Source organism: Dromiciops gliroides, chromosome 2, assembly GCF_019393635.1.
Source record: "Dromiciops gliroides isolate mDroGli1 chromosome 2, mDroGli1.pri, whole genome shotgun sequence".
NCBI classification, from domain to species: domain Eukaryota; kingdom Metazoa; phylum Chordata; class Mammalia; order Microbiotheria; family Microbiotheriidae; genus Dromiciops; species Dromiciops gliroides.
In genome coordinates, this window is record NC_057862.1 from 259,127,329 (window position 1) to 259,152,165 (window position 24,837).

The following is a 24,837-nucleotide window of genomic DNA, read 5'->3' on the forward strand; positions in this document are numbered from 1 at the left end:
GGAGCCAGTAGATAGATTGAAAATGAGAGATATGGGGATGGAAGGCAATAGGATTAAGGTTTTAGTGAAGAATTAGCCCTGAGCAAAAAACTACCTCATATTCTGAGACTGGAGCAACAGAAAATGCAGGGATGAAGACTTGGAGAGATTGTGAGGTGTGGAGAATGGGAAATGAGGGAGTTTGAGTAATTTGCATTTAGCATCATGTTGGATGCTTTGAGGGATACAGGAGAGGAAAAGGTATAATTTGTAATCTGTCCTCAAGAAGTTTATAGGCTGGTTAGGGAGACAGGAATAAAAAAATACCTGAAAAGTATTTGAAAACAAGTAAGTGCTAAACTAAGTGGCACAGTAGATAGAGGGACCTGGAGTCAAGACCTGAATTTGAATCTTGCCTCAGATGCTTCCTAGTTGTGGGATCTAGGGTAAGTCACTTGACATCTTTCTGCCTCAGTTTCTTCATCTACAAAATGAGGATAATAATCGCACCTACCTTCCAGGGTTGTTATGAAGATAAAATGAGATAGTATTTATAAAGACCTCTACAAACCTTAAAAACCTTTATAAATATTAGGCTGTTATTATTGCGAAGGTAAAAAAAAACCATAAGACTTGGCAACTGATTGGATAGGACTGATTGAGAAGAGTCAATCTAGGTTGTGAACCTGTATGAATGTCCTTCAGAGGGGCAGCTAGGTGGCGCAGTAGATAGAGCACCGGCCCTGGAGTCAGGAGTACCTGAGTTCGGATCCCGCCTCAGACACTTAACACACACTAGCTAGCTGTGTGACCCTGGGCAAGTCACTTGACCCCAATTGCCTCATTAAATTAAAAAAAAAATTAAAAATGAATGTCCTTCAGAGAAAAAGGGCAGTTGGGTGGGGAAATGATTTTGGAGCAAGATAATGAGTTTTGGACAAGTGTTTAAGATGTAAATTGAATGGGGATGTCTAAGAGGCAGTTGGAACTGAACTTTTGGAGGTCAGGGAATAGATGAGGCCTACATAAGTGTGATAGTTGGACCTGTAGAAGCTGATCAGATCTCTGAGAGTATGGAGAGAGTGACCAAGAAAGAGAAGACACAGAGATAGAGAGAGAGAGAGAGAGAGAGAGAGAGAGAGAAGATATATGAAGGTCCAGGACTCCAGGACAGATTCCCAAAGTACATTCATGAACAGGGAACATCAAGCAAGCAAGCACCTATTATGTGGTGGGCATTGTGATTAAAAAGGCAAAGACAAAATAGTACCAATTCTCAAGGAGGTTACATTTACCTGGGGGACTAAATACAAAATATGTGCAAAGTAAACACTGAGTAGTGTGTGTGTGTGTGTGTGTGTGTGTGTGTCTGGTGGGAAAAGGTCCTAGCAGGAGTATAATTAGGAAAGGCATTTGAGCAGAGCTTCAAGGGGAGCTTAGGGATCCTAAGGGGTGGAAGTGAGGTAGGGGTGAATTGCAATCATGGACAGACGGCCTATACAGAGGCATGAAGACAGGGGATAGAACATCGTGTAACAGGAACAAACAGTAGAGTTTAGCTGGTTATGGAGTGAGGGGAGGGAGTCACGTGTAATGAATAACAAATGGCAAATGGTAGGCTGAAGGCAGATCATGGGGCGGGGGAGGGGGGGTTCAATGCCAGAAGAGTTTGCTTTTTATCCTGAGGCAATAGGGAGCCATGGGAAATTTTTGAGGAGGGGGTCAAGGTTAGAGTTGTGCTTTAGGAATGACTGGAAACAGCAAAGGAAATTGAGGATTTTTTTTAGATAGGTAGGAAAACTTTGACAGAGGTGTCCTGGAGAGCCAGTGAGGAGTGAGCATTGAGCAGCCTCCTGGGATGGAATTAAGGATATAAGGAGGGGAGCTGGCACTGAGAAGAGGGGTATCTGCTTTCTCAGGGACTGAGCTGGAGTTTGAAGCATTTTGCAAATTTAAAATGGAGGAAAAGAGAATTTGCAGATAGCCTCAAGCTTTTCTGTGAATCATGAGATGAGACCTTTGCTGAGAGGGAGGAATGATGGAAGGGACTTGAAAGAAGAAATGGTTTGGAACCGATGCTGTGGGGAGCATGATAGACGTCCAAACAAGATCTTATGTTACCTCCAAGTTTCTCAAGTTTCTAAGCATCAGGAGATGTCTGACCTAGATTCAGCTTTTGTGTCTCTCTATCTTCCTCCCCTCTGATGAATTTTAAAAGATGGATAGATAGCTTCTGTTTTTACATTACCTTCATTTCCAAATATACCTACCTCATCTCCCCTCTCTAGAGAATCATTTCTTCATAGTAATTAAAAAAAAAAAACAGGGGGAGAAGCGACAGCTAGACAATACAATACATCAGCCCAGTGTGACAGGATGTGCATTATTTCACCTTCATTCTTCCTCCTCGGCATTTTCTTATCCTGTCTTTGGGACCAAGTTTAATTGTACAACAGTTTCTTTTTCTGTTGCTGGTGTTCTTTCCATTCACACGGTTGTGGCACTTGTGTGCACTGTCTTCCAGCTTCTGCTTACTTACTATGTTATCACTTCCCAAACTACTCTGAGCTCTTCCTGTTTCATATGGTGCCATGATGCTCTATTGCATTCATGGACTAAAATGTGTTTAGTCATTCTCCAATCAAAAGGCATCTACTTCATTTCTAGTTCTTTATTATTACCAAAAATGCTGCTATGGTTATTTTGTTGTATATGGGCATTTATATGGGTATCCATATGCAGTTATATGGGCATTGAACAGTGAAATTTCTGTGTCAAAGGGTACAGGCATTTTGGTCACCTCCTTTTTTTTTTTTGTGGGGCAATGAGGGTTAAGTGACTTGCCCAGGGTCACACAGCTAGTAAGTGTCAAGTGTCTGAGGTCAGATTTGAACTCAGTTCCTCCTGAATCCAAGGTCAGTGCTTTATCCACTGTGCCACCTAGCTGCCCCCTTAGTCACCCTCTTAGCATAATTTTAAATTGCCTTCCAGATTAGTTAGATGAGCTTCTGGTGGATTTTAATTGTCAATGACTCTATGTGAATTGTTTTTCAAGGTCTGCTTTTATGGTGTAGTGGAGTAGGAGTCAGAGAATTTACTGTGAAATGATGGACTTTAATCTCTCTGGAGGCCTCAGTTTCTGTACTCTATAAACTTGTGAGGATTAGAGAAAATGGTTTCTAAGAGTTCTTCTAGCTCAAAATCCTATGATCTTATTAAGCAGTTATGGTATTTTTTGGGGGGGGGTGAGGCAATTGGGGTTAAGTGACTTGCCCAAGGTCACACAGCTAGTAAGTGTCAAATGTCTGACACCGGATTTGAACTCAGGTCCTCCTGACTCCAGGGCCAGTGCTCTATCCACTGTGCCACCTAGCTACCCCGGTAATTTTTTTAAAAAGGGCCTTCTTAACATTTAATTTTTTTCTCAATTACATGTAAAACAAAAAAAATTTTAACATTCGTTTAAAATTTTTTTGAGTTCCAAATTCTCTACCTTTCTCCCTCCCATCTCTCCTTCTCAAGAAAGCAAGTGATTTGATATAGATCACACATAACATTTCCAAGTTTGCCATGTTGTAAAAGAAAATGCAGACCAAAAATAAATAGTTTTAAAAAGTATGCTTCAATCTGCATTCAGACTTCATCAGTTCTTTTTCTGGTGGTAGATAGTATTTCTCATCATAAGCCCTTACTGTCTTAGATCATTGTATTGCTGAGAACAGCTAAGTCATTCACAGTTGATAATCATACAATATTGCTGTTACTGTGTACAATGTTCTCCTGGTTCTGCTCACTTCACTCATCATCAGTTCATGTAAGTCTTCCCATGTTTTTCTGAAATCTTCCTGCTCTTCATTTCTTACATTCATATACAACTTGATCAGTGAATCCCCAATTAATGGGCATCACCCTCAACTTCCAACTTTTTGTCACCACAAAAAGAGCTGTATATATATATATATATATATATATATATATAGGGGGGCAATGAGGGTTAAGTGACTTGCCCAAGGTCACACAGCTAGTAAGTGTCAAGTGTCCGAGGCCAGATTTGAACTCAGGTACTCCTGAATGCAATGCCAGTGCTTTATCCACTGTACCACCTAGCTGCCCCCTGTTATAAATAATTTAAAAATATATGGGGCAGCTAGATGGCGCAGTGGTAAAGCACCGGCCTTGGAGTCAGGAGTACCTGAGTTCAAATCCGGCCTCAGACACTTGACACTTACTAGCTGTGTGACCCTGGGCAAGTCACTTAACCCCAATTGCCTCACTAAAAAAAATATATATATATATATATATATAGGTCCTTTTCTTTTTTCCTTGATCTCCTTGGAATACAGACCTGGCAGTGGTACTGCTGAGTCAAAGGGTATGCATAGTTTTTTTGGTTTGGGGGTTTTTTTTTTGCAAGGCAATGGGGGTTAAGTGACTTGCCCAGGGTCACACAGCTAGTAAGTGTCAAGTGTCTGAGGCCAGATTTGAACTCAGGTACTACTGAATCCAGGGCCAGTGCCTTATCCACTGTGCCACCTGGTTGCCCCAGGCCCTTAAGACTTTTGAGACAAACACCACTTGCTCATTTGAAGCCTAATGCTCACTGGCACCAAGTTGTTCCAGCAATGGTTCATCATAGGCCCCAAACTCTCCATCTTCACAGAATAATCTGGTTTCCCATTGGACTTATTCCTTCCTCTCTTGAGTTTCAGCTCTTTTAGTCTTTTTTCTTTTGATGTTGTTGCTACATCAGTATCTTTGATTTTTAAGTTGTGACATCCTTCCAGAAGTAGCATAACTTGTATTCATTCTGGTCTTCTTGTTTTTTTACTTTTTTGATCATAGGCATCTTCTTCTTATCTATAAAGACTGTGTTCTCCCCTGCTGCATATTTTGTGTATATGACAGCATCCCACTCCTTCAATTGAGCTAGATTTCTTGTAATTTGGAGGGAAATTTTCAGCTGTGATCTGGTGCTTCTTGCCCCCATAGAAAGGTTTTGTGTGGAGGATGTTTGTGCTATAGCTGGTCTTGGAGTAGTTAATATTATAATCTCTTCCCAGCTTCACTGAAGACACAAGAGAATAGACCTTCCATATCCACTGGGAACATTGAGAATATAAGACTCATCATAATCTAGATGAGACACAACCTTGACCTATATCCAGTATGACAATAGATAGCCCCAAGAATTTGACTTCTGCATATGTATTGTACTGAATTCTCTTGCTAAAGCAAATTGGCATAAAAAAACTGAAAAAAGTGATGGGAAACCTGTTCTGTTACAAACATTAGTTTTTGGATGCCCAAAGCACAGGACCTTCTGACACTGGCTCTGCATTCTCTTCATTTTCCATGGGCAGTGTGCAATTGTCCCAAAAGATCTCACCCAAAATGGAATTGTAAATCTTTTTTAGGAACAGTTCCTATCCTTCCTGCATGGAAGGCTTATGGGCACCATTGTATTGTATGACCTGTACTTTTTGGTCCTTTTGATTACTGATGCTTACAAACAAATCCAGACGGGTGACAAAAGTCAGCATACATTTCCCAAATCGATTTTCACTGGAGAATAAATGTTGCGAAGATCAGTTCCTAGCCTAATCTTGAATTAGAGATAAATGATGATAATCTTTTGCTTTTTGACAGAACCAGACTCTCCATTATTATCTCAGCCATCATGGGAGTCAGAGGTCAGCATCACTTGTTCTATTAGACATGGAATAAGGGAATCTGTGGTATTGGGGTGTTCAAAACTATTCCCTGAACTTTCATACGTCAAGACTGAAGCAGATCTAGAGGAATCTATTAAGTACATTACAGATGTGCTTTGTTGGAATTATCAGCATCTTAGAACTAATATTCGCTGCTATATAACTGAGCAGTTTTGAAGGTAAGGCAGTCTGAGTAGGCAGTGAGTGGATCACTGGCTCCAAGGGACTAGGTTGATATATTGCATCTACAGGTTAATACTACCTTATTCCATATGCATGCTTCTCTTTATTACTCTGGTCTTGAGCAGTCTGTAACAACACAATGCAGTTTGATTCTGCAGTCATTTGTGATGTGTCTGTTTTCTTTTTCTGTTCACCATCTTTGCATTTTTGAAGCTTATCAAAGAACTTAAGCTAATCTATCAAGATTTGTGAGCATGCACCAGCCTCTATAAGCTTCTTAGCAAAATCTTGAACACTGGAAACAAATCCAGACTCTATAGCAGAGTTGACAACCTTCAGGAAGCTGGCATCCAGCCAGCTACAGAAGCTGTCCTTGGGCTACCTGAGTTTTGGTCCCAGCTTGGGGGAGATGGCTGAAAGTGGCAGTGTGGAGCTGGCACATCACCTGGGTATAATCATAATTGGATTGGTATTAAGCACAGTAGGCACAATGGTACAGGGGAAAGAATATTGGCATAGAACTGGCTCCATCAATGACTACTAGCTTAGTAACTCTGGGTTTGTTTCCCCACCTGCTGAGGTTGGAGGAAGTGATTCCTGATTCTCCTTCTGCATCTAACATTCTATAAGAATTATTTAATGATGGTTTGAGAGGCAGAGGTCACTTCACCTTCTCCTTCATGCATACATTATAAGGGGGGAATATGGGAAGTAGAAGAATATGAGAGCAGAAAGACATTTCAGAGACATAAGAGCTTGTATGGCAGACACTTTATTGTAATTAGTTTGTAAAAACACAACATGTGAGAATGTACTTTCTCCCTGGAGATGCCAGCATCATGCCCAAAAATCTTTAGCCCTTTCGCATATTGGGCCACCCACTATCTGGTGTAATTAGTCATGAGAGGGGTACAATGTAAGTTTAAAACCCAGGATTGGGCCGTAAAATTTGTAACCCATTAGTGTAAAGTGCATACGGTTCAGTGCAAAGAGGAAAGAATTTGAAGAGGATGAGAACATCTTTAAAGGGATGTGCCAGTGGCCCCATGGGAAGAGTTCATTATCTGACAAAGAGAAGGAAAAGTTGCTCGTATTCTAAGCCTTCCCCAAAGTGGGTCTAACGTTTCCTCTGGATTTATAACTAGACAGAAGCCATCTGTCTGAAAGACAACCAAAGCAGATGTTAGTTTAACTTCTAAAAGGTGGTTCAGAAGGAACACACAAGCATCCTCTGAGCACCACATCCACACGAGCGTGGAGCATCACCTGCACTCTCCTCTGCATCAAATGAGATGACTGACTAGATTAAGTTCCAGTTGGCCAGGAACCTCTCCTAGAGTGGAGGATGGATGGTCTTGACTGATTGGCCATTTTTAGACTTAAATCAGTAAGTACCACAAGGCTCTACTTAATGGAGCCACATTTTTATTTGGAATCTAACATAAAAAAAGAGCAGCAGCTTTGTACTGAGGGACTTTTCCCTATCTTTTTTCTTTTCTTCCTCCTTCTCCCCATACAGGTTCGAGAAGAAATACATTCTTCTGTTTACAACTACTTGACTATTTTCACCGTCACAACCTAGGGAAGGAACAGGCAACCTCCCTAATGGTCAGAGTACTCCATGCCTTGGCCTTGAAGAGGTGCCTGGAAACAGGAGGTGAAAGGGAGACGGCAGTCCACACGGTTCCCTAACCCCATCTGAAGGTGAAAAACTGCATTTTCTGGAACCAACAATGAAACATTGCTCTATTTGGTCAAAGTAGACGGCCAATACTAGGCCATTGCTTTTCTTCTTCTAGCCTAAGGGGAATGGTGTTCTCTTACCTAATCATCCTTGCTGTAAAGGTGTCCTAATTTGTGGAACTCACTAAGGCCTGGGAATTCCTTCCTTCCTTAGAACTGGGTAATCCCTGATTGGTGAAAGGCAGTACTGTGCTTTCAGACTGAGTGAAAAGGGTTCATTTCCTTTCTAGTATGCTGACCTAGCAGCAATATGTACTTCCCACCCACATCACGGACTGTCAGGCACATGAGTTGGCATGTCTGGTTACAGACATTCACTGCCACAATTCTTGGATCCAAGAACCATAAGAAGCCTTTTCCTACTCAATGAACTTCCAAAGCCTCCTGTTAACAACGTGTGCTCATGAGAGAAGAGCATCCTATGGAAAAAAATCACTTTTATTTCACAATAAACATGATCCTCAAAATAAAGTCTGTGAATCTCACAGAAGGACCGGAAGGGAAGCAGAGTAAACTTTCTTGCAGTGCTTTGCAATCCTCTGTAAAATCATTCCAGCTGAGATAATACAATACAAAAACATTTCTGCACCAAGGGGACCACATAGAAACAGAATGTACTGGGTTAAGAACTAAAGCATACAAGGAGAGTTTCAAAATTGGCAAAAAGACAAAATTAAAGTGCCTCTTCTCAATGGAAGAGAGTTTAGTTCAAAAAAGCCTGGGCGTGCGTGCACCTGCACACACAAACACACAAAACACACACACACACACACACACACACACACACACTCTCTCTCTCTTTCTTACAATGTGAGGTAGAAAGAAGTGGCCATCAGGACACACACACCCACACTCACAGACACATGGCACTTGTGTGAAGAGACCTGTCCTTTGTGAAGAGGCAAGTGGGCTTTCAACTCCACTCATTTAAAACTGGGGACAGAGCCACGTCAGAGCCGTACTTTGAGAAGAGGTACAAAGCAAGGCTACTGTTTCTTGCTGCTGAATTTCCTGGGGCTGCCCTGCCCAGCAGTCACTTTCTAGAACTGAAGCCATGGGGACACCTGCTGCGGGAGGTGAGAAGCCACTGAGCACAGATATCCTGGACCACTTCGTCCCCGCTGCTCTGGGCCGCCTGTTGCACCTGCCGGACGAGGTCTGTGGCCCGGGAGTGCTCTTGCTTCACGGCTATCAGATAGGCAGAACGCAGCTTGCTGCACATCAGGTAGGCCAGAACCTTGGAGTCATGTGTACAGGAGGGAGAAAAGGCAGTCCATTAGTAAGAACAGGGGATCAGTGGCAAGTTTGGTTTATTGTTCTTGCAGACAGGAAGAAGCTCTGGTGTCCAAAACTGCCCCAATCCTCTCTCCAAGGTTATTTATGTCTCTAGACCAGTGCCACAAGGCCACCTCAGACTGGACTTGGCATGGTCACTGGCACCATCCCTTCTCAATCACACTGGCCCCTTGGCCTGCATTCTTACCAGCCTTACTGCTTAGGGGTCACTTCCTAGACCTTGAGGGCTGGCCACCATAGCATAATGATCTGCTTTCTCCATACTGTCTGACTTATGGGAAAAACCTACTTTGGGTTACTGAGTCAGTCTTTCTTTTTTTTTTTTAAATTTTAAATTTTAAATTTTTTTTAGTGAGGCAACGGGGGTTAAGTGACTTGCCCAGGGTCACACAGCTAGTAAGTGTTAAGTGTCTGAGGCCAGATTTGAACTCAGGTCCTCCTGACTCCAGGGCCAGTGCTCTATCCACTGCACCACCTAGCTGCCCCCATTACTGAGTCTTTCTAAAAGAAAAAGTCAGATTTTGAAAAGGAACTTTTATGAAGAAACTAAAGAGACAGGAAAGAATAAGTTCCGAGTTTCTAATTCCAACTTAACAGTTACAACATAGTGTACAGAAGTCTGGCTAACACAGCTTCTAGATCACCCAGAGTTTAATCCCTTTCCTTTGCCTCCACCCACCTGGTTGGCAATGACCCAGTCATTTATTAGGATGACAGCACTGCCTTGCTAGCTCTAAAATTAGCCTCTCTAGTGACCATGCAGCTCCATGGGAGGCAACATCTTTATCCAGGGCCATTCTATAGGACAGTCACTTCTTCTCAAAGTCAGAAGGAGACCCTTCTCTTTCTGGCAATGTCAAAAGCCCCATCCACCAACTTTCCGTCTTCTAACATTCAGCTGATTTGTACAACAGAAATGATTGACCTCAGTCTTGACCTCTAGAAGTACTACTAGATCTACTAGTAACCCCAAGAGGTTACTAGATCTACCCTCTTCCTTTGAAATGCCAATGACTCAACCCATGAGTGGTCTTCTAGAATCACATCATTACTATCTGTCAATGTCAAAATACTTTAAACATATATTAGGGGCAGCTAGGTGGCACAGTGGATAGAGCACTGGCCCTGGAATCAGGAGAACCTGAGTTCAAATCTGGCCTCAGACACATAACACTTACTAGTTGTGTGACCCTGGGCAAGTCACTTAACCCCAACTGCCTCACCAAAAAAACAAAAAGATAAAAAAACAACCCATATATTAAAGCAATACAAGTAAAATTCCCAAGAAAAAAGGGGCATTTTCCTACAAAGTCTGGCTCCCAGCTGCCTATGGTCATTGCTATCTGAGTATTCAGTACGTTCCAATGATCACACTGCCTCTTTTCATGAGGAAATTATATTTTAAGGCTTGATGGAAGAACCATGATCAAGAACTAAGAATGTTATCCAGATTTATAATTTAAATCTGCCATGGTGTATGCCTCCAATGGCGCTATCGAGAACCTGTGTAATACCTATAGAACTGGGAGGTAGGGAGTGAAGTCTACCAGAAAGAAAGTCAGCACAGTGAAGTCCTGGTCCTGGCTTTGCCACTGGGCCATTCTAGACTGTGGGAAGATCATCTGCCACGTACACAACAACCACCTCCAGCTCTACACAACTTAGTAAAGTAAGTTAGAATGCCACTCTTCTTTATTTCACCAGGATGTTAAGGGAGTAATGAGGGAATACTGAGCATTCTTTGGCAGGAAAATATTCCATAAATTACTTGTAACAGCATCCTGATCACAGTGTGTGAGGTCAGGAGGCAGCTCTTAGAACACCAATTTTGCTCACAAGGGATCCATGGATAAAGCAAGACAAAATGGTTGTGCTGCATGAGGCCAAAGAAGGATAAATCCTGGCTTAGTTCCTTAGTGGCCACAAAGGCCTCATTAGTAATAAGAGTTCTCTGCTACCTAGACAAATAGGCACCCACATCACACGGATCAAGGCAAGGAGAAAAAAAAATCCAATAATTTCTGACTATTCCATGCTCTTCCCCAAATGCTTTCGGGGAATGAGGAGTTACCAGAATGTGTTGAGCAATGGATCAAGGCAGGGAGTTTTCTTTAGCACCTAAGAAGATACCCTTGATTATTAGTAAGAAAGCACAGGAAGCTTTCTGGAACCAGATTCAATTGGTTGATCGAGTGACTGAAGAAGGCTCTACAGAAATAGGTCTCAATACCAAAAGCAAGATTAGGAATAGCTTGGAGAGTCTTGAGGTCTATTTGTTTTGGGGATGGGGCAGAATAAGGCGGTCCCATAGAGCGAAATAGTCTTCCTCCCCAGTCATTATTACTAATCTACCACTACTTAAGTAATAGAGCTAAACGAGGGGGGGGGGGGTGACAAGGAGATACATACAGTAGGGGTAAGCCCTACAAGATCATCTGCAATCAGAGGACCTACCTGGGTTTAAATCCTGACTCTGCTATGTTCTACCTGGGTGACCTTGGGCAAGTCTATGAACTTCTCTTTCACTATCAGTTTCTCCAGGGCTGGACTGGGTGGTTAAGGTTCTTCCTGCCTCTAAATCTATGATCCTATCATGCAAAGAAGACAACACTGGGCCTAAAGAACTTCTAATCAACTGAAGCAAGATATTCAAAGAACTCCTGTTTAAAAATGATTCCATCTAGAGGGATTTGGGGAGTCTGAGAGTTTCTGCTCACCTTGTTGTCATCACTATGTATTGCCTGGATTAGGCCATCCAACTCCTGTGGAGGAAAATATAGATAGCATAAGGGAGGAGGAAGAAGAGTGTTTGTTTCCTTTTCGGCTAAGCAACTCTGGTGCTAGGATTGGGAATGCCTTCCTAGGTCTTCTTTTCTAGCTCAGATTCAGGTTTTTTTTGTTTTTTGTTTTTTGTTTTTGGCGGGGCAATGGGGGTTAAGTGACTTGCCCAGGGTCACACAGCTAGTAAGTGTCAAGTGTCTGAGGCTGGATTTGAACCCGGGTACTCCTGAATCCAAGGCTGGTGCTTTACCCACTGCGCCACCTAGCTGCCCCCTCAGATTCAGTTTTAAGGAGTAACTAAAAGAGAATTAATTGATAACATCAATTCTGAGGAAGTTAGGAGATACAGGAAGAAGGAATGGTTCCTAAGAAAAATGTACTTAATCTTCATGAATTGAAATGGTAATCTTTTTAACCCAACAGGAAGATCAATATGGAAAAAATCCTTTAAACAATGTCTGTCAATTAAGTTAAAAAAAAAAAAGAGGGGGCGGCCAGGTGGCACAGTGGATAAAACATCGCCCTGGATTCAGGAGTACCTGAGTTCAAATCCAGCCTCAGACACTTGACACTTACCAGCTGTGTGACCCTGGGCAAGTCACTTAACCCCCATTGCCCCACCAAAAAAAAAAGAATGGTAGGCCTTGACTAACTTAAAGATTAACAACCATGCTCAAAGACTACTAAATGGAATTGCTTTAGAGAATGCCCAATTTAAGGCTCAAGGAAGGCCCCGTTTCTTCACTGGAGCATGGTCCCAGTGCTTAAGAGAGCACTGTCCTGCTGCCTTGCCTTGTGTAAGGTCAATCAGTCACCGAGGATGAAATCAAAACACCATTTGTGCTCTTCTAGGACACCAGGACAAAAGAAGCAGTAAAACAGATTAATTTACTATTCTCTAGACCAGAAGATGGACCAGCCTGATCCATCCAGAAGTTTTGAGCTCTTGCTGTGATGCATGACTAGACTTTTTAGCAAATCTATAATTTCATCAATGTGAGCAGCTCTCTAGTATGTATAATCTTTTTTTTTTCAGGGCAATGAGGGTGAAGTGACTAGCCCAGGGTCACACAGCTAGTAAGTGTCAAGTCTCTGAGGCCGGATTTGAACTTAGGTCCTCCTGAATCCAGGGCCAGTGCTTTATCCATTGCGCCACATAGCTGCCCTCCAGCTCCCCATTATGGAAATTCTCTCCACTGATGCAGACTGGTAATTCGTCTGTACCTTTCTGAGCTATATGGAACACCAAGACTTGCTCAGGACCACAGAGCAGGAATGGGTCAGAGGCAGGACCTGAGCCCAGGTCTTTCTGATTATACTATGTTGTCTCAGGATTTATCACAAAATAAATCCCTACTGGTTTTGAAAAGAATATCCTGTGGTTATAAAAATGACTGTTGGGGCAGCTAGGTGGCACAGTGGATAGAGCACTGGCCCTGAAGTCAAGAGGACCTGAGTTCAAATCCAGCCTCGGACATTTAACACTTACTAGCTGTGTGACCCTGGGCAAGTCACTTAACCCCAACTGCCTCACCAAAAGAACAAAAACAAAAACAAAAAATGACTGTTTACAAAGTCATACTAAAGTAGCCACTTCTTCATGAAGGCGTCCTGCTGGGATGCTTTTCCCCTCTAGAACCACAGGGATTCAGCAAAACTATTCTTTTGTTCCAAGGGCATCTCCAGGGGTAATCCAAAAGTAGGTACAGAGATTTGAGGCTTCTTCCAGAGCTTAAAAAAAAAAAAAAAGGAAAACTGCCAAGGTATAAGAATAGTAGAATTTTGTTTCCAAGAGGAGAGCAACTAATGGTATCCCATTTCTACTTAGGTGCTACACTAGCAGTTTTTACATGGAGGGGTCCTATTATAGGAAGGCCATCAATGTAAAGGGGTTAGGGAAACAAGAGCATCCTCAAGGACATTAAGAGCATCCAAAGGGAGCAGAAAGTAAAGAATAAGAGAGTCGGATGTTGTATCGTGAAATGGGAGAATGCTACCTGGGATGGGATACTCCCAAATTTCTCCAGGCAACTAAGGAGGATAGTGTCACCATCGCTCTTGGCTGCCACACCAGACTCATTCACACACTTGAGCAGTTGGCGTATCTCACTGTATTTCTCTCTTTTCACCAGTTGCTGGGCAGCTTTACAGTAAGTAGCAGGAGCATCCAGCTTGAAGTCCTAGGACAGAAAATGGGAGTAAAGGGTTTGGGATGTCAGAGGACATGAACAATAGGAGGGGGAATCACTGATTCCAAGAAGTGCTTTGTAAACACTGAAGCTATAACAAAGGGGCTCCCTAGAACATGATTTAAAGGGTCTTGACTGGTTACATGTTATGACTACAAGTCCAAGGACAAGCACCAGGTGTGGATCTTATGTTTTAAAAATACTAATTAAAATATGTGCACCCTGGTAGGTAAGCAGGCATTTAAGGCAGCATCTCCCTAAAATTCTACATGTACCCCAAGTTCAGAACTTAAAAGGAATGCCTTGCCTTCTTCCCAGGGTTACTAAGAGAATTCTCAAGCCACAACCACTTCACTTAGTCTCCATGAATCACTATCTCTCCTCAGAAGGTAACCTTTAGCTACTGCTGTCTCAGGTACCAGGTACCTATATAGTTATCTCCACCAAGGGAGTTTTTCTGCTTCTGCTCAGACAAGGCACTACAAACATAACTATGCTTCTCCTGTGATAGGAAGCTCTTGAAGAAAAGATGTTAGCATAATTAGGTTAGATGACAATATAATTAGGTGTACACTGAATTGGTTGAATGACTGGACCTAAAGAATAATCATTAATGGGTTCATATCAAACTGGTGGGTGTTCTTAAGTGCCCCAGGGTTCTATTGTTAAAAAAATTTATCATTTATTATTCAATATTGTACTAGAAAGGCTAGCTATAGCAATAAGAGAAGAAGATGTTGAAGGAATTAGACTAGATGACAAGGAAACAAAACTAATATTCTTTGCAGATGATATGACGGTATACTTGGTGAATCCCAGAGAATCAACTAAAAAACTAGGAAATAATTAACACCATTAGCAAAGTCCCAGAATATGAAATAAATGGCACACACAAATCATCAGCATTTCTATATATCACCACCAAAGTCCAGCAGCAACAGATAGAAAGAGAAATTCCATTTATAATAACTATAGATAATATTTGAGCGTCTACCTCCCAAGACAAACCAAGAAACTATATGAGTACAATTATAAAACACTTTCACATATATAAAGTCAGATATAAACAATTGGAAAAATACTAACTCCTCATGGGTTGGCCAAGTCAATATAATAAAAATGGCAGTTTTAAGTTACTATACTTATTTAGTGACATACCAAACTACCAAAAAATATTTTATAGAGCTAGAAAAAATAGTAACAAAATTCATTTGGAAGAACAATAGGTCAAGAAATCAAGGGAATTAATGGAGAAAAATGTGGAGGAAGGTGATCTAGCCATACCAGATCTCAAATTGTATTATAAAACAGTAATTATTTGAACAATCTGGTACTGGCTAAGAAATATAGTGGTGGATCAGTGGAATAGATTAGGTAAACAATGCGCAGTAGTAAGTGACCATAGTTACCTCATGTTTGATAAATGCAAAGATCCAAACTTTTGGAACAAGAGCTTATTATCTGACAAAAACTGCTAGGAAAATTGGAAAGCAGTTTCACAGAAACCAGGTTTAGACCTCACACTGTATACCAAGATAAGGTAAAAATGGATAAATGAAATAAACATAAAAGAGGATACCATAAACAAATTAGGGGAGTGTGGAATAGTTTACCTGTCAGATTTATGGATAAGGGAAGAATTTATATCCAAACAAGACACAGGGAACATTTCATGATGTAAATGGATTATTTTGATCACATCAAATTAAAAAATTTTTGCACAAACAAAACCAATACAGTCAAGATTAGAAGGAAGGGAGAAAACTGGGGAAATTTTTTTTACAGAATGTTTCTCTAATAAAGGCTTCATTTCTCACATTTATAAGAATATGAGTCATTCCCCAAGTGATAAGTGGTCAATGAATATGAATAGGCAGTTTTCACATGAAGAAATCAAGGCCATCTACAGTCATATGAAAAAATACTTTAAATCACTATTGATTAAAGAAATGCAAATTAAAACAACTCTGAGGTAACACCTTAGCTATCAGATTGGCAAATATGACAGAAAAGGAAAATGACAAAATATTGGAGGGGATGTGGGAAAATTGGGACACTAATGCACTGTTGGTAGAGTGCAAATTAATTCAACAATTCTGGAAAGCAATCTGGAACTATGCCCAAAGGAAAGGGCTATAAAACTATTCATACCCTTTGACCCAGCAATACCACTACTGGGTCTATATACCAAAGAGATTTTTAAAAAAATGATTTATATGCACAAAAATATTCATAGCAGCTCTTTTCGTGGTGGCAAAGAATTGGAAGTTGAAGGGATGCCCATCAGCTGGGGAATGGTTGAACAAGTTGTGGTATAAGATTGTGATGGAATATTGTGCTATAAAAAAAAAATACAAGCAGAGGGCAGCTAGGTGGCGCAGTGGATAAAGCACTGGCCCTCCATTCAGGAGGACCTGAGTTCAAATCCGGTCTTAGACACTTACTAGCTGTGTGACTCCGGGCAAATCACTTAACCCTCATTGCCCCACAAAAAAAAAAAAAAAAAGACAAGCAGGATGATTTCAGAAAAACCTGGAAAGACTTACATGAATTGATGTAAAATGCAGTGAGCAGAACCAGAATATTGTACATAATAGCAGAAATACTGTACTACAATGATCAACTGTGAATGACTTAGCTATATTCTCAGAAATACAAAGATCCAAGGCAATTCTGAAGGACCTATTGTGAAAAATGCTTTCTACACCCACAGAAAGAACTGATGGAATCTGGCTACAAATTTAAGCATACTGTTTAAAAATTTTTTTTTATTTTTCTTGGGTCTTTTTTTTTGGTTTGTGTTTTCTTTTATAACATGACTACTATGGAAATATATTTTATATGACTACCCATGTATAATTTATCAAACTGTTTGCCTTCTCAATGACTGGGGAAAGGAGAACAGGAGAGAATTTGGAATTCAAAATTGTAAAAAAAATGATTGAAACTATTTTTACATGTAATTGAATAAAATAAAATATTAAGATAAAAGATAAAAAATTATTGATATTTTATTTTATGTCTCAAGTTCATTTCTGAATCTCTCTCTTTCTCTCTTCTCTCCTACTCAGCAAGTCATCCTTCATAACAAAGAATAAAAAAGAGGAAAAAAGCGCAATTCTGCAAAACCAACCAACACTGAGTCTAACAGGTTATGTGCAAATGCTCCACAATTAGAGATCCATTCTTTTTTTTTTTTTTTTTTTTTGGCAGGGCAATGGAGGGTTAAGTGACTTGCCCAGGGTCACACAGATAGTAAGTGTCAAGTGTCTGAGGCCGGATTTGAACTCAGGTACTCCTGACTCTAGGGCCGGTGCTTTATCCACTGCACCACCTAGCTGTCCCTAGAGATCCATTCTTAACTCTACATTGGATGAAGACATAAATGACATGCTTAATCAAATTTGTAGTTGACACAACGCTGAGGGGGATATTTAACATGACGGATGGCAGTAGGGATCCAAAGAGATCTTTAGAGGTTATAATGATAGGAAGAATATAAGAAGATGAAATTTAATAGAGATAAATGTAAAATACTAGGCATAAGCTTACAGAATCAATTCCACAAGTATAGGATAGGGGAGGTGTGCCTAGGCAATAGTCCATGTGAAAAAGATCTGAGGTTTTTTGTGAGATGCAAAATCAGGAGAAGATAAAAAAGCTCATGTGATCTCAGCCTATGTTGAGGGGAGGAATACAGCTAAAGTTTTGTGAAGCTGGGCAAGCCACTTATTCTCTACCTCTCAGGTTGAGTTTCCTCATCTGTAGTACAGGAATAATAACAGCATCTACCTCAAGGGATTGTTGTGAGAATCAAATGAAATCCCCTATGTAAAGTGCTTTGCAAACCTAAACATGCCACAGAGATGCGAGCTCTTCTATTATGTTATTGTTGCTGTTATTAATCATGCTCTGGTTAGACTGCACTTGGAATACTGCTCTGAGTTCTAGGCATCCAGTCATGTTTTGAGGATGGCCACTGACAAGAGAGGACATACCCAGAAAAGAGCAACTAGAAGGGAGTCCATGCCATAGGAAGACCGGTTGCAGAAATTGGGGATTATTTCATCTGGAGGGAGAATTGTTCAGTCATTTTTTTCAGTTATGTATGACTCTTCATGAATCCATTTGGGGTTTTCTTGGCAAAGATACTGGAGTGGTTCGCCATTTCCTTCTCTAGCTTGTTTTACAGATGAGGAAACAGGATCACATAGCTAGTAAGTGTCTAAGACTGGATTTGAACTCAGGAAGATGAATCTTCCTGACTTCAGGCCTGGAGCTCTGTGCACTATGGCGCCACCTAGCTGACACCTAGCTAAAGCTATCTTGCACAGAGGGTGGAACTAAGAATAATGAATAGAAGTAGCACAGAGGTAGATTTAGAATTGAGTTAAGAAAAATTTCCTTCACAGTGAGAGCTGGTCAGAATAGAACGTTCTGCTTTGGGTAATGGTCAGGCAACGATCAGCCAACAAGCACTGATTAAGTCCTAATAATGTGCCAGGAACTGTGCTAACCTATCTAGAGATAAAAAGAAAAGCAAAAAAGAAGTCTTTAACCTCAAGGAGCCTATATTCCAATGGGAAAGACAATATCTAGGGACACACAAGATATAGACAGAGTAGATGCAAGGCAATCTAAAGAGGAATGCATGAGCTGTGTGTGTGTGGTGGGGGGGTAAGGGGGTCAGGAAAGGTCTCCTCTAGAAAGTGGGGTTTGAGCTGAGTCTTGAGGGAAATCAGAGAAATCAAGAGGCAGAGAAGTGAGGAAGGCAAGCACTCCTGGGAGGAGGGATGGCAAAAGTGAAGGCAGAGATGAGAGAGAGAGGACCAGTAGGTCAGTCTAGCTGGACTGCAGAATAAAAGGAGGGGAATAAGGTATAAGGAGATTATAATGGACTTAAAATGCCAAACAAATGAGTTTACATTTAAATCTGGAAGAGAGCTACTGGGACTTCTTGGGCAAGGAATTGATAAGGTCAGACCTACCCATGGTAAAAGATCACCTTGGCAGATAAGTGGAGGATGTACTAGATTGGGGGGAAGCTTGAGGCATGGAGACAAGTTAGAAGCATATTGCAGTAGTCTAGGAGAGATGTAGTGATGAGGTTCTAAACTAGGTGAGTGGCTATGTTAGTGGAGAGAAAGGGATGTATAAAAAAGATATTGTGATGGTAAAAATGACAGTATTTGGCATGGAGTTAGAGTGATGTGTAATTTAAAATTCCAAATGTGGGTTCTAATCTGTCCCCCCCCAGTTTTGGGGGAAAACTGGCTAAAATTGATAAATGAGTTTAAAATTTAAAATTGATAAATGAGTTTAGGTTTTTAAGGGTTTATTAAAAGATATAAGATAGTAAAGAAAGAGAAAGATCGAGAACAGATTTCTTATAGCACAGAAATCCTGGCCTTCCTAAACCTCCCACTTCTGAAGTCTTCTGCCAACACGCCGATGTCTCATACCAAAAGAGAACTCTTCCACCAGCGTTCACTTCCTCCTTCATGTACTTCAAGCTGATTGGCTAGCATCATTCAAATTCATTGGTTCACTGGACCCGAAGGTGGTCTAGATGTAAAGTTCAAAGTTTTTAGCTTCTGAGAACAATACCCTCTCAAGTACCAGCCAGATGTGCTTACAAGCGAGTCAGCAGTCAGTCACTCTCACCCAATTCAATCAGTTTAGATCAATTTCCAGGTGGGCCCCTGAGTATCTGCTAAATCCCCTCATCTACCACATTCTATTATCTTGACACAGTGAGGAGTCAAGGATGACACTGAACTTGTGAGCCTGAGTAACTGGAAGGATGTTGGTATCCTCAAAAGTGATAGGGAAGTTTGGAAGAGGAGAAGGTTTGGGGGAAAAGAACAAGTTCTGCTTTGGACATTTTGGGTTAACCCATGGGATATTGTTCGAGATGTCCAAAAAGAAGGTGGAAATATGAGACGGAAGCTTGGTAGAGAGACTAGGACTGGAGATACAGATATAGAAATCATCCATATGGAATGTTGTTGAACCCATTGAGCTGATGAGGGTCCCAAGAGACACTACTGAAGACACCCATGGTTAGTGGGCATAATATGATGAAGAACTAACAAAGGAGATTAAGAAGGAATAATTAGATATATAGAAGTAGAAAGTAAGATCACAAAAACCTGGAGGGGAAAGGGGGTTTCCAGAAGGAAGTGACTGAGTTTCATATGATACAAAGAAGCCAAGCAGGGTCAGGATCAAGAAACAGCTATTAGATTTGGAAGTTAAATGATAATCAGTAATTTTGGAGAGGACATTTTTATTTGAATAAGGCCAAAAGCCAGACTGCAAAGCATTTAAAAGAGAGTCAAAGGAGAAGTATAGTATAGTGTAAATACTTTTCCCAAGTAGGTTAGTCATGAAAAGAGTGATATAGGATGATATCTGCAGGGAATGGTTAGTATAAGTAAGGGTCTTTTATGGTTAGGGAAAACATGTGTATGTTTTTAAGCAACAGGGAAACAGTAGGAAGAGAGTAAAGAGGGAGGGAGGGAGGATAGCAGGAACATTTTTCTGGAGAGGTTGGGAAGAGATGACATCAAGGGTGCATATAGAGGGGTTTTTCTTGACAAGAAGAAGCGCCAATTCTTTAAGACTAGACTAAAGAAGGAAATGGTGGAGGATTTCTGAGTGATGTGAGATGAAGAGGAGGGGAGAAGAGAAAGCTCTTGGCAAATGGTTTCAATTTTTTCAGTGAAATACAATGTGAGATTCTTAGCTAAGAGGGTGGAGTGAGAGGATGCTGTGGTAGGCTTGAGGACAAAAGGCAGGTTTCCCTTCACTGACAGTCTTCAAGTGTCTGGTGTTGAACATTTGTCAGACATATTGTAGAAAGGATTCCTGTTCAGGCATGGAATGGAGGAGATGACTTTTGAGGTTCCCTACAATTTAGAGAGTCTTTGACTCTAGCTGGATTGGGTTTAGGTACTATGCCCCTTGGCACAACCCCATTATAATCCAAGCCATACCTGTAGGACACGAAATGCTATCCCAAAACCATCTTCTACATTCTTCCCTCCTAGCATTACCTGGAAGGAGAAAGAAATCAGTGACATGGCTGGAAGTGCCAGTTGTTCAAGCATATCAGCATAGATCAACGAAAAGGGTGCTGAATTTGGAGTGAGAGGACCTGAATTCAGATCTCAGCTTTATCAGTAACAAGTTGCATGACCCTGAACAAGTCACTTTTCCTCCTGGTTGTCAGTTTCCTCACACAGAGGATGAACAGGCTGGACAAGATGCCCTATGTAAGATCCCTTCCATCTTTAAGTCTATGCCCTTTATGGTGTGTGAATGATTTATTGTCAGGCATAGGATATAAAAATAAGCACATACTTTACAGGCCACGTCCATTTTCATGTGATTGTTTCCAAACAGGGTTGGCAGGGGCAGAGCTGTAATTTGGGAGGTCCCAGCGGTCTCACAACGATGTAGAAACCTGGTAACTTCTAGTTGCAGGGCCACTGTATTCATGTGCCTGAAATTATGCAATATATAAGCAGTAGTTAATCTCCATCTGTTTTCTTTGGAGTGATGTAACTGGGGTTGGAAAATGAAGCAGAATCAGTGCAAAGGTAGAAAGGGCACAGGATTTGACTCTTAAAGTAAAAGATATCTGTTTGTACATTCTTCTGAGAGGCTACAAAAACAGTTCCCACAACATTCAACGGGAACTCTAATGTTGGGGGGTGGGGGGGGGTGGAGATACCCTTTAGAGTCGGAGAATTCGTGTTCTTCCAATTGCTCTCTGCAGTTTCTCCAGTCTCTGGGATAGGAATTACCATCTGAGCCTTTCTACATTGAGAACTACTGCTAGCACTTCTCCCCAAATATCTGGAAATGGGGGAGAAGCTGCCAATATTTTTCATGGCTTTCTTGAAGTAACAAACACTGAAATCTAGTTAGTTCCCATGTTCCTGCCCCAGACTGAAGTTTTCCTAGATTTTGATACTACCTTGACACATCAGCTGCATTCATCTTTTTCCGGAAAAAAGTGATTTTCTTCTTTCCTGTGCTCCGAGATACCTCCTGTAGGTAGATCTTAAGGTGATCCTTAGCTTTAAGTAGCCATGTAAGTTTTTCTCCCAACTCTGCATATGTCTTTGCCTTGTGACAAAAGAATCTGATGCAGGTCATGGCAGCACGGACTTGGTCCTGGGGACAGAGAAGAAATGTGTAAGAATATTTTAAATAACTTGCTGGGCCTAATTTGGGAGTGTGAGATTTAAAATTGGATATTAGATCATAAATCTCCCCTACTTAACCCTTCCCTTAACTCATCTCCCAGACTAGTAAATGGAAGAAGCTTCTGGTTTTCTAGATAGAGCCTTTATTGTATATAAGGTGTTGTTGATTAGAAGGATAGGAAAACAGAAATACAGTACAAATCGTCTTAAATCTAGGCTTAGTCTATATTCCTTATAAAAACTCACCAAACCGATTTAGGCCACCTTTGGAGTGAGTCAGACCGTCTGAGCCGCGCCGCCCGGCGTCCCGCCAAGCCGGCAAAAAAAAAGGCTACTCCCCTTCTCTCCACCCCGGAAGTCAAAAAAAAACCCCGGCAGGCAGTCTGACATGCGCAGCAGGCGGACTGTACCCGGCAGGCAGTCTGACATGCGCAGCAGGCAGACTGTACCCGGCAGGCAGTCTGACATGCGCAGCAGGCGGACTGTTCATCTCCTCCCCAAAAGGGTGGTCCTTGAAAAACTGGCGTCTTTCAGTTATCCTAACCGACTGTTAAAAACTTTCATATTTTACCACAGGAGGACTAATCTGTGGCCTTTTGACTCACTGGCTATCTGACTACTATTAACTTAGTAGGGGCCATTTAAAAATTTCTCCACACTGCTCCCAAATTGATAAGCAAAAGATTAAGAAGCCTCTTCCATTTTAACAGCAGAGGGTTTATTTATGAGATACAATTTAAAATTAAGAATACAGGGAAATAAAATGTACAACCTGACTGCGTTCCAGCACGTCTCTTTCCTCCTGCTGCACCTGGAACGTTTTTAGCCTCCTCCTGTGTACCAATGGACCTTCTTCTAGCATTCTCCTAGTGCTCCAGCGTCCCCCTGGCCTCCTTGCTTTCTCCAACCTGTACCCTGTGCTGACCGCTTCCGTGCTCTCCGCCGCCTCCTGTTCTGTCTGTCTGCTCCATCAGTCCACCCCTCTCTTTCTCCAACTTCGCCTTCTCCCTCCTGTACCGTCTCCCCCTCTCTTTATGTAGCCTCAGTCTCCTTAGTGTCCTTGTAGCCCCTTTCTGTCCATTCCTCTCCAACCTCTTAACCTTCCGGCCTTTCCCTTGCTCCTGGTCCTTCGGCATTCTTCCTTTATATGTGTTCCTTCTCACCCCTCAAATCCCGGGCTCTCTACACCCCCATACACACCAAGTTAATCTGCCAGCCACACTAGGGCTGCAGCTGTGGGGAGGGGGACGCTCGAGAGTCCCGTGCGTACCACACCCAGGGCTCCAGGGGCCCATGCCTCCTTCTGTGCGCCCAGGGACCTCTGCACGGCTACACCAGAGGCCGGCCTGGATGAGCCCGGGATCTCTCAGAGAGATCCGCTCAGGGCAGAAGGAGCTGGGGCTTTTACCCCCAACTGTCTGACCTGGAGTCTCAGTCCTCAGGGCTTTTTGGCTCAGCTGAAGCGGAGGGGGAGGGGCACTAGCCCCTCACACAGAAAAAACCTTGAGGGCCCAAGGCTTTCTAATCTAATCTCAGCCCAAAGGTAGGGTCCCCAAATCAAAATAAATTTCCACAGATGGTAGGTTAGAGAAATCAGGGATTTGGAAATGGTAGTGGTGATCATTCATATCAGGCCCAGGTCCATGAAGCCCTGTTATCAGTATTTATATAGATATAAATCAAAAAAACCAAATCAATAGCTTTTCTAAGTTATCTCTTTATTAGCTAAATTGGGTCAAATAACCTATAGTAGACTGACTTTTGCTTTCATTCAGAGTGAAGATGTGCTTTTAAAAGTAGGGCTTGGGCCATATGAGTTATATATATGTTTTTGATTATTTGGTTTTTCCTAGTTTGTAGTTCAATAATTCCATTCTTATTGTTTTCTTCAACCTTCAAATTTGAACCTAGGTAGGCATGATCCATAGGACAAATCTAATTTTTTTATTATTATTCTCCCATAATTTCTTAAGCATGCCTATAATTCTTTTTATCAACTATTTCATGCTTATAATGTTTGTGAGTCAAGGTGCCTGATAAAAATCATCAAGGAGAATAAAAAGTAAGTAAAGAGGAGGGTCCTTAATAAGATTAAGACTTACCCATTACTGAACTGTTACCCATTTAAGAATGAAATTTGGAAAGTGTTTACGGAAGCCACAGAGCACCAAACTTGACTCCAAAGTCACTTAATGTCATACTCAGGAACCAAATTGTGGGGTCTTGTTTCCTAAGCTTGTGAAGACTCAGCTCAGTCAAACTCACAAAGCTTCAATGTTACAGCAACAACAATGGGTGGGGCTATTGTTACCTTCATGAATTGTTGCAGCTCGTAGAGAAGGTGGTAGTAATTTTTCTTCTGTAAGTGATGGCAGGCAGCAATCAAGTACTTTCCCCAGCTCTCCAAAGTCGAATCAATGTCTTCTAGCATATTTTCCAAAATGTGTAGCTTACCACTTGTGTAGCTTGGTTGGAAGATGCCTTCAATAAAGACTTCTGGGGGACTCTCCTACAGAAGGGGAAAGGAAGACATCAGAGCAGCCTGTGGTAATGCGTACGTGTCCCACTTCTCCTTTAAGTCCCCTTGTGTAGTTTTCTTGGGCCTTGGGAAACCAATTAAGACTTGTGTGTTAGCAGAATTACCATTGCATTAGGGAGAAAATTTCATTACTATCAATCTATGCGAGAGGGAATTTGTAGCCCAAAGAGAAGCTTTCCAAGCCCCAACCTCAGAGCTGG

At 41.6% G+C, this 24,837-nt stretch overlaps 1 protein-coding gene and 1 pseudogene across 1 annotated transcript in view; both read right to left on the minus strand.

The window, feature by feature from the left end:
* Nucleotides 1-4,569: 4,569 nt before the first annotated feature.
* Nucleotides 4,570-5,794, minus strand: LOC122738674 (annotated as a pseudogene).
* An 835-nt stretch (nucleotides 5,795-6,629) lies between these two features.
* The window catches only part of ZFYVE26 (zinc finger FYVE-type containing 26), an 83,679-nt gene continuing 65,471 nt past the window's right edge, over nucleotides 6,630-24,837 (minus strand). The window contains exons 36-42 of the mRNA XM_043986386.1: nucleotides 24,410-24,607; nucleotides 21,867-22,066; nucleotides 21,248-21,389; nucleotides 20,881-20,940; nucleotides 13,691-13,873; nucleotides 11,630-11,674; nucleotides 6,630-8,853 (exon numbers count right to left, since the gene is read on the minus strand). Of these exons, the coding sequence (XP_043842321.1) occupies nucleotides 8,650-8,853; nucleotides 11,630-11,674; nucleotides 13,691-13,873; nucleotides 20,881-20,940; nucleotides 21,248-21,389; nucleotides 21,867-22,066; nucleotides 24,410-24,607 (1,032 nt within the window). The 3' untranslated portion in view covers nucleotides 6,630-8,649. The remainder of the gene's footprint in view (nucleotides 8,854-11,629; nucleotides 11,675-13,690; nucleotides 13,874-20,880; nucleotides 20,941-21,247; nucleotides 21,390-21,866; nucleotides 22,067-24,409; nucleotides 24,608-24,837) is intronic.